The sequence below is a fragment of the Arvicola amphibius genome, chromosome 5, assembly GCF_903992535.2.
Source record: "Arvicola amphibius chromosome 5, mArvAmp1.2, whole genome shotgun sequence".
NCBI lineage: Eukaryota > Metazoa > Chordata > Mammalia > Rodentia > Cricetidae > Arvicola > Arvicola amphibius.
This window is the reverse complement of record NC_052051.1, coordinates 94,346,795-94,366,475: the sequence shown is the minus strand read 5'-3', so window position 1 is coordinate 94,366,475 and position 19,681 is coordinate 94,346,795. Positions and strand designations below refer to the sequence as shown.

At 42.2% G+C, this 19,681-nt stretch overlaps 1 protein-coding gene across 2 annotated transcripts in view; it reads right to left on the bottom strand.

Moving 5' to 3' along the window:
* The window catches only part of Ss18 (SS18 subunit of BAF chromatin remodeling complex), a 61,007-nt gene extending 41,873 nt beyond the window's left edge, over positions 1–19,134 (bottom strand). For both annotated transcript variants that reach the window (XM_038330276.1, XM_038330277.1), the window contains exons 1-3: positions 18,991–19,134; positions 15,461–15,537; positions 6,464–6,548 (exon numbers count right to left, since the gene is read on the bottom strand). In XM_038330276.1, coding sequence (XP_038186204.1) covers positions 6,464–6,548; positions 15,461–15,537; positions 18,991–19,059 — 231 coding nt within the window. In that variant the 5' untranslated portion in view covers positions 19,060–19,134. The remainder of the gene's footprint in view (positions 1–6,463; positions 6,549–15,460; positions 15,538–18,990) is intronic.
* Between the last annotated feature and the right edge of the window lie 547 nt (positions 19,135–19,681).

The window sequence follows — 19,681 nt, the reverse complement described above, 5'->3', positions numbered from 1 at the left end:
CGGGCAAGGAGCAGCAGGGGAGTTAGCAGAAGAAGGCAGGTTATATGGAGTTGTGTGTGTGTGTGGGGGGGGGGGATGTGTGTGAAGCTTTCCAGGGTGAGGAGTAGTGGGATTTCAAGCCCAGAGCTTGTGGATTTTATTCTGTAGGCAGTTGGAGGACCTCAGGGTAAAGCCCTGGCCACTAGTGTGCCTCCAGGGGCTTACACCTGGAGTTGGGCTAGCTGCTACCCATCTGTATCTCCTCCCCTACAGCACTTGGGTTACATGTGGGCGCTGGGATCCAAAATCAAATCTTCATGTGTAGTGGTCTGAATGAAACTGTCCCCCAAAGGCTCACATATTTGAATGTTTGTTCCAGTTGGTAAACAGCTTGGGAAGGACTAGGAGGTGCGGCCTTGTTGATGGAGGTGTGTCACTGGGGGTGGACTCTGAGGCTTCAATTCAAAAGCCCACACCACTCCCGGTTAGCTCTCTTTGCTGTCAGCTCTCAGCTGTTCCAGTGCCATGCCTGCTCCCAGCTCCCTGCCATGATGGCCATGGGCTCTAGCCCTCTACAACTGTGAGCCCCAATAACCTCCTTATAAGCTGCCTGTTCATGGTGTTTTACCACAGTAGCAAGAAAGTAAGAAAGACACCTAGAAAAAGACGGCTTCCAAATGAAGACTTTGTTGCCTGAGTGTGAAACAAGAGTCTAGCTTCCATTAGACAGTACTATTTGTGTATTCCACAGGCCTTTCAACACAGCTTGAAAAAAAAAAAAAAAAAACAAAACAAACAGTTTTGCCTGTAACTGTTATGGGACAGACTTCGTGGGGAGATGCAAGACATTTGCTTGTTCATCCCAGAGAGGGAGCCCATGATAGACCAAAGTACAGATACCACCAAAGTCCAACTTGGTGAACCAGCATGTTTTATTCGGGATACTTATGGAATATGGTTGAGGGGTTACTTGCAGGAGCAGAAATGACTCAAGACAGCTGCATCATCAAAGTTCACCCCAATTGGGTGGCAGCTTACAAAAGCTGGGTTACCTGGAGCACACTGCACAGCTTGCACACAGCTCAGCAGAAGGAAAGAGTCCTTTCCATGTGACTCAGTGGATCTAAGACTCTTCCAAGTAGTTCAGCTGGTATTTGGTTTGGTTTTGTTTTTTGGCAGCTGGCTGTCCCTGCTACATTCAGGTTGATTTGGCTAGTCTCTTGGTCCTTCTAGGTTGCTTGTGTTGTCTCAGAGTATTCTTTACAGCCCAGCTATTTTCAGAGTGACTCTTCCTAGTCTTCACTGCTTAGAAACTCTTGGGGAGGAGGGGCTTAGTGAATCTGATCAGTTTCAGGGAGTTCCTGAAGCTATTTTGAGTTGTTCCTGTCTTAACAGAGCATCCATGCAGGATAGGTGTTCCACCTCCTCCTAGAACATCCTGTTATTTGGCCTTGTAAATACCCTGTCCTAAAACATGTTGTCCTTAACACTTTCCTTTAAATCCTGTGTCTTAACAAGTTTCCCTCCAACATGACAGGTTTAACCAAGGAACCTGCTACATAACAGTAAGCGAGAAAGGAAATAAAACTCCACAGCCCATTTTCTACTGCAAGAAAGGACAAACATGTTAGAGTCCTGCTTTCTTCCCTACCCACAGCCTGATCTTTAGAAGTCCAGTGGAAACAACTGACAGAATAAACAGGAGCAGACATATAAATGAAGTCTCTTTGAAGGGTGTTTTAGATTCAGTACAAACTAAAGCATCAATATTTGTCTGATCTTCTGGTGAAGGGTTTTTGTTTTATTTTGTTTTTTAGCATAAGAAAACAATGTAGAAAGATTGATTTGATTCCTTCAAAAAATGTAAAACAAAGAATTTTACATATCTTAAATGCTTATAACTGAAGATGGCTTCCATGCATATTTTATATAGAACACTTGGTATTATTATAGAAATGCTGTGCATATTTAAGTATATTTCAAACAGAGAGATTAGGGACCAATCAGCAAGGGAGTCATCCTGTGTTGGAGAAGACAGACCTATGTGCATGTATTTTTATGTGTTAATATCATAGGCAACATTTTACCAACAAAAACATGGTGTCTGTTGGATTTTATCTATAAAAATTCAGAAGCCTATGTAATTGAATCTAATATGTAAAAAGATTGGCTATATATATCTCTTTGTGAATAGAAGAGTATGTGTGTCTTTTTCAGAGACAGAGAAATTTCTAAAGGATTGTTAGTCTAGAATCCTGACCACCACATATGCACCCTGGTATATACCCATATGCAATGCTTAAATGCATGTAAGACACAGCAGCAGAGTGCTGGCCCTGGATTCACAACAAAATGGCAGAGGGAAAAAGAGCATATCAACAGATGTGACACAGCGACACACACACACACACACACACACACACACACACACACACACACGGCTGTCCTCGAATATTCAACAGCAACAGCATTTATTCTTCTGCTTTACTTACTTTACGGATAAAAGCTCTATTAAATTTAGTCATAAAGGGCCTTTATGATGCTCTCTTAGAACACTCATTGAACTTAAAAACTAAAATCAATTTCCTAAAGCTTTTGGAAAAAAGAAAAGCCATTAATTATCACCCATGGGTTTTTCAGTTAAATGTAACATCACCCAAAAATTGTAGGCTAGAAACTGAAGATATTGCATAAGACTATGTACTCCAAATCAATTTTTATTCATAGACCAATCTTCCATTCTTTACATACAAGTCATTTACAATTACAACTACCTTTAATAAAGTTAAAATTTCATACATATAATTAAATAAACACTACTGTACTTTTTGTTGTACTATCTGAAACTCAGTATCCAAAGTGAATTAAATGAAAAGCAAATAAATAGCTGCCAGCAGCTTTGGCGATAGAACTGTCTTTGAGTCATTTCTGCTCCTATTTATAACCACAACCAAGTTGAACTCTGGTGGTATCCATACTTTGGTCTGTTATGGGGTACCTATCTGGGGTGAGTAGAAGTGTATGCTGTGCCTCCCTGAGAAAACTGTTGTCATCCAACAGTACACTGTATGCATGCCTTGTACCCAAGGTCAGATCAGAGTGTCCAATTCCCTAGAACCAGACTTAAAGCCATTTGAACTGCACAGTAAGTTTGAGGCCAGCTTAGACTATTATCTGTATTAATAACACAATGAGGATAATAATGCAATGGGATTCTAAGTCAAAAAAGCTTGAAAAATATTTCAACACAGAAAAATCAAAGTCAAAAATTGATTCTTTAGAAAAATTTTAAAAATCGATAACTTAAGGGTGTTAAGAATGACAGAAAAGTCACAATATAAAATTATGCAAAAATTCAAGATCCCCATATATCCTGCTGTTATTAGAAAGATTATTTCATCAACTTTATAGAAATAAATTTAAAATGCTACTAAAATATCAAAAGGCACATCTTACCAAAATAGACAATGTACAAAATATAAAACAATAAATTCCCTACCTTCTTGAAAGAAATATAAACACTTTCATGCAAAGGAAGAAACTAGATTCAGATACTTTTCTACAGAAGCATGCCAACCATTTAAAAAGTCAAATTTAAAACACTATTTCAGATTAAGAAAAAGCAAGAAAATTTCATTTTATAAAGCCTGCAACAATCAATAAACAGACAGAAGCACTATAAGAAAGAAAAATCATGAGCGTGCACCCACACACCCACACATCTATAATCCCAGCACCTTGGAAGCAAAAGCAGGATTCCTAGTGCCAAGGCTACTCTGGGCTAAAAAGCAAGTTCCAGGTCAACCTCAGCTACAATGAGCTGTCCTATCTCAAGAAAAGAAACGAAGAAGAAAGGCCATGACCAGGTGAGTATACACAAGAAAGTCAACAGGACTCACTGGTGAGTTTTCCAGTGTCATTTACCACACTGAGAGATTAAAGAAGGAAAGCACAAGCTCACCTCACTAGGTGCAATACAGTCAAGATACACACTCTTAATTAGCATACCAGAAATCAAAGCAGACTTGCTTATTTTGATAAAAGTTATCTATAAAATACTAGAGCAAATCTTAATGATCAAACAGTTAAACTCTCCCTTTGAGATCAGGAACCAAACATACCCTCCATTATCACTAAGAACAGAAGGTGTCATAATTGGCAGGGAACAGAGTTCCTGTTCACAAATGACAAACTGTGACTACAGAAAGCAAAATGCCAGCAATTAAAGACAATGCCCAAGAGGCTAAGACTGAAAACCCATCACATTTCCATGCAGGTGGCAGATGAGATTAGAACAAAGCTTAAAAACAAAGACAGGCAGAGAGAGGTACTCAGGCAGCAGAACAAGCCTGGGACCTCATTCCATCCCTGGGACCTCATTCCATCCCTGGGACCTCATTCCATCCCTGGGACCTCACTCCATCCCTGGGACCTCATTCCATCGCTGGAACTCACGGACAGGTAGAAAGAACAGGCTGTCCTGAGCGTTGTGGCATATGTGCGCACAGCCCTGAATGGTGTGCCTAGTACCATGCCAATGAGAGCAGAAAAACCCTTCAGGAGAGAAAGCCAGAAACTGAACCAGACCCTAAAGGAAAGAAAAAGGAATGCATAAAACGCTCTTGATTAGAAAGACTCTTTTGTATGGTGTCAATTCTTTCCAAAATGATTTAAGTCCAGGTAATAATGAAAATCCCATCAGGATTAGACAGGATAATAACCTGACATGCTGGTATTTGAGTTATATGGACATCTGAAGGCTAACTGTAGTCAGGGTACTCTTGAGGAGGGAAGAAAGAAGAAGTGTATTTCAGGTGTGACAAGATCATGGAATTTATTTAGAAAGACCAACACAACAGAGGTCCAACACAGATCCACACATATACCAACACTTGATAAATGATACAGGTGGTCAAATAAACCAGAATAAAAAAAAATCATTTCCATAGATGACAAGACAGAGAACTAGTTGTTTGAAAGTGAGCAGAACAAGCCAATGCCTCCCACTGTCCTCAGAAATCAGCTCAAGGGTAATGAAGTTTAAGGCAATAACCATACAAACAATTTCACATTCAAAACTAAACGTGTTAAATATCCCCAGAAGGATGCAGCTTGAGGTCAAGGATTTTACTATCAGGGCACTCTTATGTTCTTATTCAGTGCACTATAAAGCAATCAACTACAAACTTGTAGATGAAGAGAGGGGATACCGACAAAATCAAAATCCAGTAAAAGTAGTTTCTGAGGTGAGCATAAAGGTGCATGCCATTAGGAAGCAGAGGCAGATGGATCTCTGTGAGCTTAAGCCAGTCTAGTCTATATAGCAAAGTTTGAGACAGTCAGGGCTACACAGTGAGATCTTGTCTCAATAAAATAAAATAATTAAAATAATTTATGGAACTAAAACCACCACTCAGCTCTCAAATTCTTAAAAACATTTTTTTCTGGTTGTGTCTACTAAAAATGCTCAATAACCATGAAAATCTTATAATAATGAATGTTCCAAGTATTCAAATTGGTTTTTGAGCACTAATCCCCAAGTAAATGAGGAGGAAATGAAAGAAAACTCCTGGAAAACAACCGATTCTATTTCTTGGGCGTAAAAGATAACTAGTCTAACATCTTGGATCCTGAAAGTACTGTATCACCCTGACATGATCCAACAGAAAATCCATAGTACCCAGATGTAACGTCAAACCCAGCTTGGAGGCTCTCCCCTATTATCAGTCTGTGCCACCAGTTTGAGACGCAGGGCCATGTTATAAAACTGGGAGACAGAATTCAGAGTATGGTAAAATCTGCACAACACGTGGCTCAGTTTTCCCAACAAGTAAATGGAGATATAAATGGATAAACTGTCAGATACACTCACCAATAACGTCAGGATTTTGCCTGAACATGAGCAATCAATCAAAGATTTGTTGAGTAAAGTGACATTCTAAGATGCCGAGAAAATAGTTTGTTTGCTGTGAAGGATGGCAGTCCTGAGAGTTGAAGATTCATGTGCAAATGTTTAATACTGAAAAAATGATACGGAATACCCCAGACACATTAGCAACTTACTTAGTAATTAAAAGTAAACTAAGGCCGGGCAGTGGTGGTGCACGCCTTTAATCCCAGCACTCAGGAGGCAGAGGCAGGCGGATCTCTGTGAGTTCGAGGCCAGCCTGGTCTACAAGAGCTAGTTCCAGGACAGGCTCCAAAGCCACAGAGAAACGCTGTATCGAAAACCAAAGAAAACTGAATAGACAGGGTAGACAGGTGAATGGACACAGCTTCCCTGGGGAAGGGAGTGCTTTAGGTGAATTAATTCAAACATCCAAATCAGACGAGTGAAGACAGGAAGGCTCTTAGAAGAGTACAAAACAGGCCCGTGTGCTCAGGGTAATCCAGAGCTTAGGACACAAATCTCAACATCACCAAAACCAACTGTGTTAATCACATAGCTACAGACATGGACTTCACACACTTTCAAGGGACTTACTGCTGGCAGGAGAGACTGCATATTTTGATTAGAGTCTGCTATTGTAGCAAGGTATACCAGGTTCGTATGCAACATCTGCTGATACCTATTAAAACAAAACAAATACCAATATTAAAAAAAATCTTCCTATCTACTTAAATACAAGCAGCATTAGAATTATTTTTAGAGCTTAATGAAAAATGTGTTACCTGAACATCAATAGAACGTCAACTTTTCCTATTTCCTCTGCAAAGTAATTCCAAATGATACATGCTACATTTAAGGTAATGGGAACACAGAGTGATTTCACCATATGCTAGAGACGTTTTAGTTATTATGTGTACATGCCTCACTCAATATGTAAACCAGTACCATGAGGTAGCAGCTCTTACTCTCTCCTTACCAGTAACCTGAGAAATTACGGTTTAGAGACTGCTGAGTTACTCACGATTTCATAGGTGGTCAAGAGAATAACTGGCGCCCAGCATCAGACACACAGTATGTTAGGTTTTACAAGAACTAAAATAAAGAAGTTCAGTGAACTATGCTTACCACCCCATCCCACCCTCACGCTTCCTTCTGCTTTTGTTGTGGCTCGTTGTTTACAGACAGGGTCTCATTATGTAGGCCTGGCTGACCTGAAACTCACTATACAGCCCAGACGGGCTGCAATCTCAGTGATCCACCTGCCTCTGCTTCCCAAGTGCAGACATAAACAAAATGATAGGAGACTAAAATCATTAACAATTCACTTTAAAACAATAAAGTGAATTCTTAATATTTGGGCTATATGGTTAAATATAACTAGAAAAAATAGCTTTTGGTAACACTGTCTAATAATTAATTAAAGTTGCCTTATAATTTTTAAAGTTAACTCATATAAAACCAAAAACTGGCAGTGATCTAAATCACTGTCTGATCTCAGAACATGAGCAGAACAAGCCCCACACATACAAATTTAAAACCTACACCAAAATGTACCACTGTTTCAAGAGTTCCTTTCCAGAAGGCAGGCATGGTGGCACAGGCCTATGGCCCCTGTACTTGACAAAGCTGGTACAGAAACACAGGCTAGCCTGGGAATGCAGCAAGACCAGAACTCAAACACCAAAAATTCGTTATTATAGAAACTAGCTACAAATTTTAAATCAATGTCAAAAGAATTTTATTCAAATAAATGAAGTATTTCATTTCCACATCCAGATTGAAATACTTCTCTAACCGATTTCACGTTTCTAACAAGGGAAAGCTTCCCCACTAAGAAGCCTATACTTTTAGTTCCACTCCTCACATATACCTAATCTGAAAGGAGACATTTGTAAGGGTCCTTGGATAAACATAGACCAATAAGTAATTACTATGGTTAATTATGATTTTAGAATTCTTCAAACAAGACTGACAGCAAACAGCAGTTGGGACTGTTTTATAATTTTATACAAGTCTCACATGGAACTTACTACCTTACCCTATTCAAAACCAGTCTTTTTTGGTTTTGACTTTTTGGTTTTTGTTTTTGTTTTGTTTTGTTTTGTTTTGTTTTGAGGCAGGGTTTCTCTGTGTAGCCCTGACTGTCCTGGAACTCCCTCTGTAGTCTGTAGGTTGGCCTCAAATTTAGAGAACCGCCTCAATTCTGGCCTCTGCCCTCTAAATTCTGGGATTAAAGGAGTGCCCTGTCATGTCCAGTCCTCCAAAAAAAAAAAAATGTTTAATTTTTATTCATGGTGGTAGGAGCAATATGAGGGCCCTGGGTTCAACCAGAGTTGTTCCTCTCCTTCCACCACGTGGGTTCTGGGGATGGGACACACTTTTTCATCTGAGTTTTAGAATGTTGGTATGATCCTCAAGTGTGAGCTTTCTAGGACTACCAACTACACCATGGCAAATAAAAATGCCAACCTGAAGGCTTTGCCCACACATTACCATAACAAAGCTTGGGTGTTATGCTGATTAGCCTAGCCAGCCTCAGAAATTCACTGTGTCCCAACGGGAGCTAGAGCAGGTCTTTAAAGTCCCTTGCAGCTCTAAATGTCTACACACAAACACAACTCGGTTAAATTTTCAAGATATTTACCTAACTGCTCAATATCAGATCTAACTTTTAATTAATTTGAAGTGATTTTAAATTTACAGAAAAGTTTCAGAATGGGGGAGGGGAACGCTTACAGCTCTCTTCCAGATTTCCAGCTAGCACCTTAAAGCACGCGCCATCATGCTGTCTCACGTCAACGCACTTTGTCAAAACCATTTAACAGTTGCAAACATGAACCTTCAATATCAGTCCCCCGAAACAAAACACCCCTTCATGCCACCACAAGGATACTAACATCAATCACAGCACCAGAAACCCCATTCCAATGCACAGAACTGCCTGCAAGTCCTTTTCCTAACATAGGAAGGTGGGCGCAAGCAAGTTTGTTGTTGTTGTTGTGTTTTGTTTTATGAGACAAGGTCTCGATTTTATAGTCCAGGCTGGCCCAAGACTGACTCCATAGATCAGACCGGCTTTTAACTCAACAATCTGATTTTGGGACAGATCTCTGTCTGGATTAGTAATTCTGCTTGCTTTAATCTCCAACTTGTTGAGGTGACAGGCAGATACCAATCAACAGGATAAAGGGAACACTGGAGCAAAAGCACAGTAAAAAAAATAATATTTATCAAAACATTTATTCTAAGACAAAGCAAGTCTCAAAAAATTAACAAAAACTTGCTTATTTCTATTTTTTTCTACATTCTCTCCTGAGTTTGTATGTTAAGTCGTCCAAAATAGTATTTAAAAATCACCAAAAACACAAAATCTGAACTCAGCTCAGACTATAAAACAAAAATGAAAATATTTTCCTGAGAATTTTAGTCTGCAAATACCACTGCACTTGTCCCTGCTGTTCTCGTGAGCTTGTGCTGTCTATACTGAGTCAAGGACAGAGTGGGTGCACCCGGCACCCACATTACTCTGCTATGCAGCACCACGCCACTTCAGAGCGCCCTTAATGTTTACACAGTGACAAAACTGGCCGGCAGTGCTGTTTATGGGGTTCCTATCTTTAAATGTAACTGTACCTCATGAACACAAGCTAACGGGAAAGTATCAAACATAGTCAACATCTTACATTTGGACAGGCAGCCGAAGTTAGGAGAGCCATCAAAATCTTACATTTGATGACTGTATGGTCCTAACAAGTCTGACAGATACTTCCAAATGCTTAAGGTCACGATAAAAAGAGAGCTCAGCTCCCAAAGACTCCTCCGAAAGCCACAACACATTACCTTGCATAAGACAAAATTACCAGTTCTATGTTTGATTAATTAAAAACTAATCTGAAAAGCTTAGACTTAATGTAAAAATGAGCTTAATGCAGCACATTTGTGGGACAGTGCTATAGTTTATAGAATAAAAATTACCTTGGTAAGCGGTAATTTAAGCTAAAATTTCATTAAATGTTGACAAATACTAATTTTTGGCATTAAAATTTATAAAACACTCTGAAATAAGCTGTACCCATCCTAAAATACCAAAAAGAGGCTGCTTTTGATTAAAGCAAAATCTGGACTGATCTAGAAATATTCAAACCACATAAAAGGAAGCAATGTCTCAAATATGCGTTAGCAAACATGAAGAGCCATGCCTGTGCCCACAGTGTGTTTTCTGATGCTGCCGGCCGGAGCCACGTCCAGCAGAGAGTCATCTCCCGGGGTCTGTCTGACAAGGATGAGCTCCTTGTTGTGTTTTAAGACTATTTGTTTTCTCCCTTATTTATAAGGCATATGTTGTCCATGGCTAGAACACAGTAAGGGTTTGCTTGGTTTACTTTCTTTGAGACAGGGCCTCATTAAATGATCTAGGCTGGCCTTGAACTCATGGCAATCCTCCTGCCTCAGCCTTCTGTGTGACGGGATTACAGATATAAGCCATCCAGTCTTCTGTGTTTGTGATGGGGGTCTTTATTGTTTCCAAGTTCATGTTTTCTTTCACAGTGGGGTTGGCGGGAGATCCATGGCATTAATTAGGCCTGCCTCCAAGAGCAAGGCTGGGGGTTATTTACTTCCCAGAGCTGGAGAGATGGCTTAGTGGTTGAGAGCACTAACTGCTCTTCCAGAGGACCAGGGTTCAATTCCCAGCACCTATATGGCAGCTCATAAGTGTCTGTAAATCCAGTTCCTGGGCACAAAATAAAGTTAAATAAATTATTAAAAAAAATCTTAAAAAAAAAAAAAGGGGGGCAACTTCCCAATGTTACACCACAAGGAACAGAACCCAGCTCTTCCCAGCTGAGGTTCTCCCAGCACCACTAACAGCCTATAGCCCTAGAGACGGTGTGGCCTCAGGATCCTCTCTCACAGGTGATGGAAGTAAGTTAGGTGATGGAAGTAAGTTACTTTTAATCTAAGAAGTTGTAGTCAAAGGAAACATTTAAACAAAGGTGGACTACCAATTCCCAGATAGTTGGGTTTACTAATGCTTCTCTACATTTTCTTTATTTTCACCCAGAGGACAGGAGTTGTCAGTGTTGTGAGAAGGAGATGTTTCTCTTTAGTCACAAACTACACTGACAACCTGAGAAAGAATGAATACCAAGGAACAGTCAAAAGGAAGGACCCATCAGAGCAGGTGGCAGCTCAGGTCTGCTGATCAAGCCTCCTGAGACTGAAACAGAACCACGCGCGCGCGCACAAACACACACACAGACACACACAAGCATGCACACACGCACGCACGCACTCACATAAAGACATGAAAGTAGAGGGACTTGCTGGGAAGAAAGGTTTGGTAGACAGATAAGAGAGCATAGCAGGGGAGAATATCTCAGAGTACATTATATACAGGTATAAAATTGCGAAAGAATACATGAACTTGAAAAACATAAAATTCCAAACCCTAGAATTTAGGGAAACCCTAAGTGACAGGAGTTATAAAATCATTAGAAAGGGCAAAATTGAAGTTTCTACCTTAAATCAATCTAAGCCTCGGTTACATCAAAGAGACGAGAAATTTCTATAATATCCTACCCCCATGTGCAGAAAAGAGGGGATTTATATATTTTGTCTCTTCAATAAATTCTGTCTGTATATATTTGAAATTTTATTTTTAAGAAGTAGTGGATCTATCTATCTATCTACATACACACATAGATGACAAAGCTTCTAATATAAACAAAACAGTGTCGACCACAATTGACTCAGGTTGGAAAAGCTGGGAACACCTCGCTATCCGTATCATTGGTCATACACGAAAACAAAACCTGTCCTACACCCTAAAATCCTTCTGTTCTACCAGGTTCCTAAATGTCTTAGGTGAAAAAAGTCACCCCAGTAAGTGTCTCCTTGCCGGCTTCAGGGTGATCTCACAACTGAAGATCATCCACAACAAAACCACAGAAATAGGCCCACTGCTTTTTACAAATAAAATTTCAAATATATACCAACAAAATTTATTGAAGAAACAAAATATATAAATGAAAATGGTCATGCAAAATGCAAAATGTGAAAGTCATTAGAAGACAATACAATGTGATAAAAACAATTTGGTTTCTATATTTCAGCCTATATATTTAAACAAACTAAACCACCACCAATCTGGTCTTAAGAAAAATGGACACTTCCAGATTTGTACAAAAAGAAATACAAGACTAAAACATTTTATAGTACAGGAAAATAAAATGTTCAAAAAATTATAGAGTGAGGCACGGTGGTGGCAGCACATGTCTTTAATTCCAGTATAAGGAGGCAGAAGCAGGCAGGTCTCTGTGAGTTTGAGGCCAACATGGTCTACAGAGTAAAACCCTGTCTCAATAAATAAGGAAAAGAAGGGAGGGAGTGAGGAAGGAACGGAGAGGGGAGGAGGGAGGAAGGGAATAATAGAGAGATGTCAAGAAGCCAGACAGAAAAGCTCCCAGTAGTCAGATCTAGAACAAACCAAGAAAAAAGCAAAGTATCAAGTAGCAAATACAGTAGGAATGTACAAATCCATTTACATATAAAGACCTGAAATAATGAATGGAGGGAAGGGGTGAAAGATGACTTCCTCATAGCAAAATTCCAAGTAAGTCTAGGAGGGGTGATGAATCTGGTCATCTTTTGACAACCACAACAGTAACAATCTTTGTAGGCAAAAATCGCAGTGGATACTGAAACTAGCACGTGGAGTATAATGAGCAAAGGCAGGTGTGTGTTTCAAGGCCTTGTGTTAATCAGATGAACTACAAAGAAAAAATAACAACTCTGGTGGAGAAAACAGCAGCTGCCAGCTTAGGGAGCAGATCCAAGCTACCACAGTGCTGACCAAGCTGCTGCTCTTCAACTAGGGAGGATGCAGACAGAGGACATCACCTCACAACTGTGACACCAGAGCCACAGGGCACAGTGTGAACTTCATTATGCGGAGACAAAGTGGGTCGTAAAGGAGGAGCAGTCCACAGAACAACTGCATTCTGCAACACAACACCATGAAACATTCAGTCTGAGGAGCAGTAGCAGATTAAAGTACACCACAAGTATACTCTCCCCACTAAATGCAAACATGACACACACGGGGATCCGAAAAGAACACACCACTGGGACGACTGAGATGACAGTACCGCACTAGTCACTCCATAATCTATACTCGGGCGATCTAAGAAGACGTGCCAACTTTAGGAAAAACCTGCAATGATTCTCAAATGTCTATTAATAAAGAACAACTAGGCTAATCTGTTACCCTCTGAAGAATTTCAGTAAAGGACATATCGTAATTGCTAGAACTATCATTGAGTCTTTTTCATTAAACAGAAAGTGCTTTCAAAGGAGCATTTGTTTAAAAACTGGTTTGTTTGGTTTTTTTTTTTACCAATCAGATGGACAGAATTGTGTAAAAGATGGCCAACATCCACTGCTGACAGTGGCGGGTGAACACAGGACAGGGATGAAATAAAGCAAGGACATTTCTGGCAGGGTAGTTTGGCAAGTCAGCATGCTCTGACCTAGTAATCCACTTAGGAACTGCAGTCTAGGACTGGACAAGTCAGTGAGGTAGCACTTGCCAAACAGAAACAAGAGTCTAAACTTGATTCTGCCTTAACAGGAAAGAGAAAAAAGATTGCTTCTATAAACACTAGGATATCGTAATCTTTGTATTGACATAAAAACAGAGAGAAGCAAATAAGATAATAAGAATTAAGAGGTAATTAACAAATTTTTTATAATAGTGAACAAGAGATTTTTATTTTAAAAATAATTTAAACAAAGGGAAAGAGAGACCTAGAATTCAGAGGTCAAGTGAATCACCAGAGGGCAAGAGCCCAATAAAGATGGGAAAGCAAAGCAACTGTTTGCTGGGACTATCTCCCAAGAGCAGGTCAATGAGACCTCTAGGAAAGGATGGGCCCTAAATATGGCAGAGTGAAATCCTCTAAAACCCTGTTCTCCAGTGCAGCAGTCACTGGACATGGTAACAGGACACATTTGGTTCTAATCCAAAATACTACACACAACTCGGGATGGAAAGGGAGTGCTAATGCTCAATGCCATATAGAAGCCACATATCAAGGTGACAGCATTTTATAAATAATGAACCAAGTAAAGCACAGCCAAGCCACTTCTTTGCGGCATCACTAGAAGATACGGCTTGTATTTACATGCATCTGGGCACTGCTGCTTTGGACGCTTGACAGTATCGGCAACTCTACATCACATCTTCTTTGGATCTGCTTTGTTGTTGTCCTAGGTGTGGCTCAGGACTCTACAATTCGCCCCCCTCAGCCTTGAAGGTGCTGGGATTCTTGGCCATGCCCAGCTTCCCACCTGAGTCTATCAGGGTCTACCACTTACCTCAGACAGACCACTTTAAAATAAAAGTTTGGTACTTGAAAATGATGATTAGTCTCTAGGATCTCAGTATCCATAGAAGTAACTAAATACAGTACATACATGTTTCTTGTTTTGTTTTTTGAGGCAGAGTTTCTCTGTGTAATCCTGGCTATCCTAAAACTTGCTGTTGACTAGGCCGATCTTGAACTCAGAGATCTACCTGCCTCTGCCTCCCGAGTGCTGGGATTAAAGGCCTGCGCCACCACCACCAGGCTAATACTTTAAGTTTCTATAGATGAGGTTCTGTACAAGTTTAAAGTTATTATTTTAAAAATGAGTAAAAAATAGGAAAAAAAAATGACACCTAACTCCCATCATAAAGTGCTTTTCTTTTGTAAAAGAATCAAGAAGAAACAAAGTCATATAAATTCAGAGCAGTGTCATGAACAGAGAATTGGAAACAATCCAAATGACAGAGAATAGTGGAAGATCATTGGCATTATAGGGAAGTCTAGTGCACGTGCTAGCATGGATCACCCTTGGAAACATTATGCTACGTGAGAAAAGTCAATCAGAGTTGGGTGCTACATTGCCATAGCTACATGGCAATACTTAGATTAACAGAAATGGGTTAATTTAAATGTAACAGCTAACTAGTAATAAGCCTGAGCCATCTGGCAAGCATTCATAATTAATATTAAACCCGAGTGGTTATTCGGGAACTAGCAGGCAGGAAAAACCTACAATTACAGCTGGGTCTTTGGCACACTGCATAATGTGCACTTGAGAGGCACACTGAGAGGGATCAGGAATTTGACCACAGCCTGGGCTTCATGAGACCCTATCTCAGAGAAGTCAGTCAAAACAGACTACACATTGTTAGACTCCATTTACACAAAAGGTCCCCAATAATTCAAGTTCACACTAATAGATGGTGGAGCACACCTTTAATCCCGGCACTCCAAAAGTAGAGGCAGGGGGAATCTCTAGTTCAAGGCCAGCCTGGTCTACAGTGAGTTCCAGGGCAGCCAAGGCTATACAGAGAAACCCTGTCTCAAAAAAAAAAAAAAAAAAGCAATAAAACAACAACCAAAGATTCCCAACGATGGCCAATAAACACATTTCCCTCTGTGGAGATGAACATTTTCTCCAGCCACAACCACAGCACAGTTTAAAACTGTTGTTCTACAGAAAAGAACAACAGCGCTCCGACACAAGAAGTTCCATGGGTCTTACTGAGAGCACTCGGACGCCTTCCCCTTATTCTGATAGTCCATTATACACTGAATAAGATGGTTATTTTCATCCAGCATCTGAAACATAAACAAGAAAAACTTTATTGTTAATCTAGCACTCATCAAGAAAAATGAAAAACTAAGACGTCAGAAGAGGAAAGACAGTTTACTACAGAAGCACTTCACAGTCAGAAATGTTCCTCAAAGCCATCCTTACAGATTACAAAATTATCCAGTGGACAAGAAAAACAACACCCTGGGAGAATCGCTGCTATTGTTTCTACCTGCTGCTACAATTTAAGTCCACAGAAATAAAAATTGTGAAATTGGCTGGCAAGTGGTGATGCAGGGATGCCTTCAATCCCAGCACTCAGAAGGCAAAGGCAGGAGGATCTCTGTGAGTTTGAGTACAAGACTCTGTGAGTCTTGTAGACCAGCCTGGTCTACAAGAATAAGTTCCAGGACAACCCTATCTCAAAAAAAAACCATAGATTAGATAGATAGATAGATAGATAGATAGATAGATAGATAGATAGATAGATAGATAGATAGACAGACAGACAGACAACATATAAACAAATAAACAAAATAAATAAAAAGTAAAAATCATAAGATTGAATTAACTTAGTTAAAAACTTTCATTACTGTTAAAATGTATAAATCACTTATAAAATATGCTATACATGATTCATATGGATAATTCTGCAACAACTGATTTTTATAATCTATTTTTCTAGAAATGTCATATCTACATGAAAACTGAACCTCCTGGGGTCTTCTGTTAATATAGATTATAACTTATAACACACAAAAAAACTTTACTCTGTATATTTGGAATGATATCACATTTAATCAATTATGTTTAATACCTATTCCAATATCTCTTCTTCTTGAGACCCAGAAAGGAAAAGCAATGCTTCTTTTATTTTATTTAGCATTAGTGAGTGTGAGCTCGCACTCTCTCACTGCACGCACTCATGCACACACGCACGCCCCCCCCCACACACACACCTCCAAGTGCCAAGGTGCACGTGAGATTAGAGGACAACTCCCTGAACCCCACTGAACCCATCCTTCAAGTCCCACTGTTTTGTTTTTGCTTTATAATACATTTAATTACCAGCTATGCTATCTGTAACTACAGTTTCAACTAGCTGAAAGCTGGTTTTGGAGTATTCGAACAGTTTGTAGTACAAAGGGAAAAGATCTGTCCCTTACCCAGACTGAAATAAACACAAGGACTTGAAGTAATAGGCTACCTTCTTTTCTAACTGTATAGATTTGTGATTCTCTAAAGCAACACATAGCCTAACAATCGCTATACATTTACAGTATTTAATAGAATTTGAGATTACAATATAAAATGAGGTATCTCAAAAGCTTTAAAAAAGACACATAAATTATCATTGTATCATCTGATAACTATCTAAGCAACCGTGACTTTGAGGGTTAAATAGTTCCTCTGTACCAATGGCACTAAACAAAGTGCCAGGTCACTGTCCCTAGTGCACCACCTAAGTCTGTAAGAGCCTCAATATCGGGGTAACACTGATCCTCAACCCACCTCTCATGATTCAGTAAATATCCAGGCAACAATACCAAAAGCACCATCTCAATCATTTAACGTCATTTTTAATTAAAAACAAAGATCCCATTACCATTAACGTATATAGTTCTGCACATTTATCATAATCATTAATTACTGAGGGCAAACACTTCTCTAAGGTGTGCTTCTTAAATATGATCACTAGATACCAAGAGTTTGTTGTTGTTGTTTTTTTTTTTTTTGTTTTTTTTTTTTTTTGGTTTCGAGACAGGCTTTGGAGCCTGTCCTGGAACTAGCTCTTGTAGACCAGGTCGAACTCACAGAGATCCACCTGCCTCTGCCTCCCGAGTGCTGGGATTAAAGGCTTGCGCCACCACCGCCCGGCTGTTGTTGTTTTTTGTTTATTTTGGTTTTCCGAGACAGGGTTTCTGTGTAGTCCTGGCTGTCCTGGAACTCACTGGGTAGACCAGGCTGGTCTCAAATTCGGAGATCTGTCTGCTTCTGCCTCCTGAGTGCCATCAATTCAATACTCAAACCAAGGAACGCATAACACGTTAAACAATCCCAACCAGATGCCTGTCTCTTGTCTAATAGCAATGTCTGACACTGCAAACAAAACGTACACTGGAATACACTTTGGAGGGCTGAAGAGATGGTCCCAGAAGACAAGATTCCTTAAACGCTCCCGCCGAGGACCTGGCTTTGGATCCCAGAACCACAATGTAACTCACAACAGGCTGTTAACTCTGGTTCCAGGGAATCTAGTGTTTCTTCTGACATCCCCAGGCACTGCATACACATGATAGACACACACACACAATAAAAAGTCCTAAGCCATTTTCCACTTCTTATCGAGAATTTTTGAAAAATGACCAGTTAGCACCTTCTACATCACTCACTCATGATAAACAACTAATAAAACATATAAGAAAGAACTCTACTGAGAAAAAGGAAAACGCCAGACTTTTTCTAGAGTTCAAAGGGAAAGCGCATAATTCCGCCAAAAACATGTTTCCTGCACGTGTGTAAGGGAAGCTGTTCACCAGACTACCACTAGAGAAAGAAACTGCGTTTCCAGGCACTGCCAGGCGGGTTTCTTCAAAGAAAATAAAGCAACAGTTGGGCAAATGATAAACTCCACACTACAAAGACCCTGACAGTAAACAGAAACCGGTGGCCATTAACCCACGGGTCTGCAAGGGTGCCCCGATTGGTACTACAAGTTGACTTTCTCTCAACCTTGCTCCAGGGCGGGGGACAAGATGGAGATACTCAGGGCAAACTGCTAAACTTGACAAGCGACTTTTCAAAGTCTACCACGCTGAGATCTAGAATAGTGCCTTGCTAGACACAGGCTCAGAGGATAATAAAGAACCTTTGTGTCCCCAGTTGGCAGTCCCCGAGAGGCGACTGGGGTGGCACTGTCCTCTGAGGGCGCAGTCCCAGCCCTTCTACGCTGACTTAATGCAAACCGCCCGCCCGTCAGTGCAGACAGCCGCAGTTGGCCGGCGAGGAGTAGGCTCGCCCTCCCGAAACCCAGCGCCCGGCCTGCGCTCAGGCACATCTATCCGGAGCAGAAGGGATCGGATCCCGGGTGCTCCTCGGGGAACCCCCGTGCCCACAGGCTCCTTCCTCGCCTGCCCCGAGCCTGTGCGGAAGGTCCCCAAGTTCTCCCGGGAGGGCCTCAACTCCGAGGAGTTTGCGGCGCAACACTCCAGGCTCCGGCTTCCGCGAGTGGGGTCCCAGCGGGGCGGGGCGACGGCGGACTCTCGCGGGCCGCCCCACTCCCGGCCCCGCGCCGCCTCGCCGAGTACACGCGCCCCGCGGGGAAATCGGGCGGCGGTTGCCGGCGCTTTTGTGCGGGCAGAGCAGGCGCCAAAGGGTTCTGCCGGCTTCCCGGCGCCCGCCCTCACCACCGCCGGGCCGCTCCCCCCCCCCCACGCTACCCCGTCTCGGCCCGCGCTCCGGCGCCTGCCCGAGCTCACCTTCTGGATGGCGGCTGGCGTGATCTCCCCCTTGCCCCGCTGCCTCGGGGCTGCGAACGCCACAGACATGTTGCCACCGAGCCCGCGATCGGCGAGTCCGGAGCGCTCCGGGGTCCACGGAGCTGGGGGCCCGACGCCCGCCTCCCGGGCAGGCCCACCTCAGCGCGCGCCGAGGGGGGGACGAGGCTCCGGGGCCGCGCGCATCGCCGGCCGAGCCTGGCTCGGCGCGGAGCCGCAGCTCACAGCAAGGCGTCTAGGAAGCTCGTCGAGGCCAGGGCGGCTCGAGCCCCCGCGCCGCGCCGCCACCGCCCGACCGCCCGTCCTTGGCCGCTGTCGGGCGTCACCCCCGCGCCCGCGCTCTGATGGTAGCGCCGCGCCGGCCGCCTCCGCCGGGACGCTCAGGAAATGGTCCCGCCGCCGCGGGAGGAGCGGCCCGGCCGCGCTGTCACAGGAAACGCGGGGCCCGCCCGCCAAACTGTCCCCAACTGCGCCCGCGACCCTCCGGGGAAGAGGCGGCTGTCCTGGGCCGCCACCGAGAGGGAAAGGGACAGCCGGGACTCGGGAGCGACTGCCGGGTCGGAAGCGAGAACGCGGATTCGCTGGTTTAAATGGCTCCTTGCGCTCCACGTGCGCACCTTGGAGTCGCTCGCGAGCTCGCAAAGTCTAGCCCAGCAGTTGAAAGGAAGCCGCC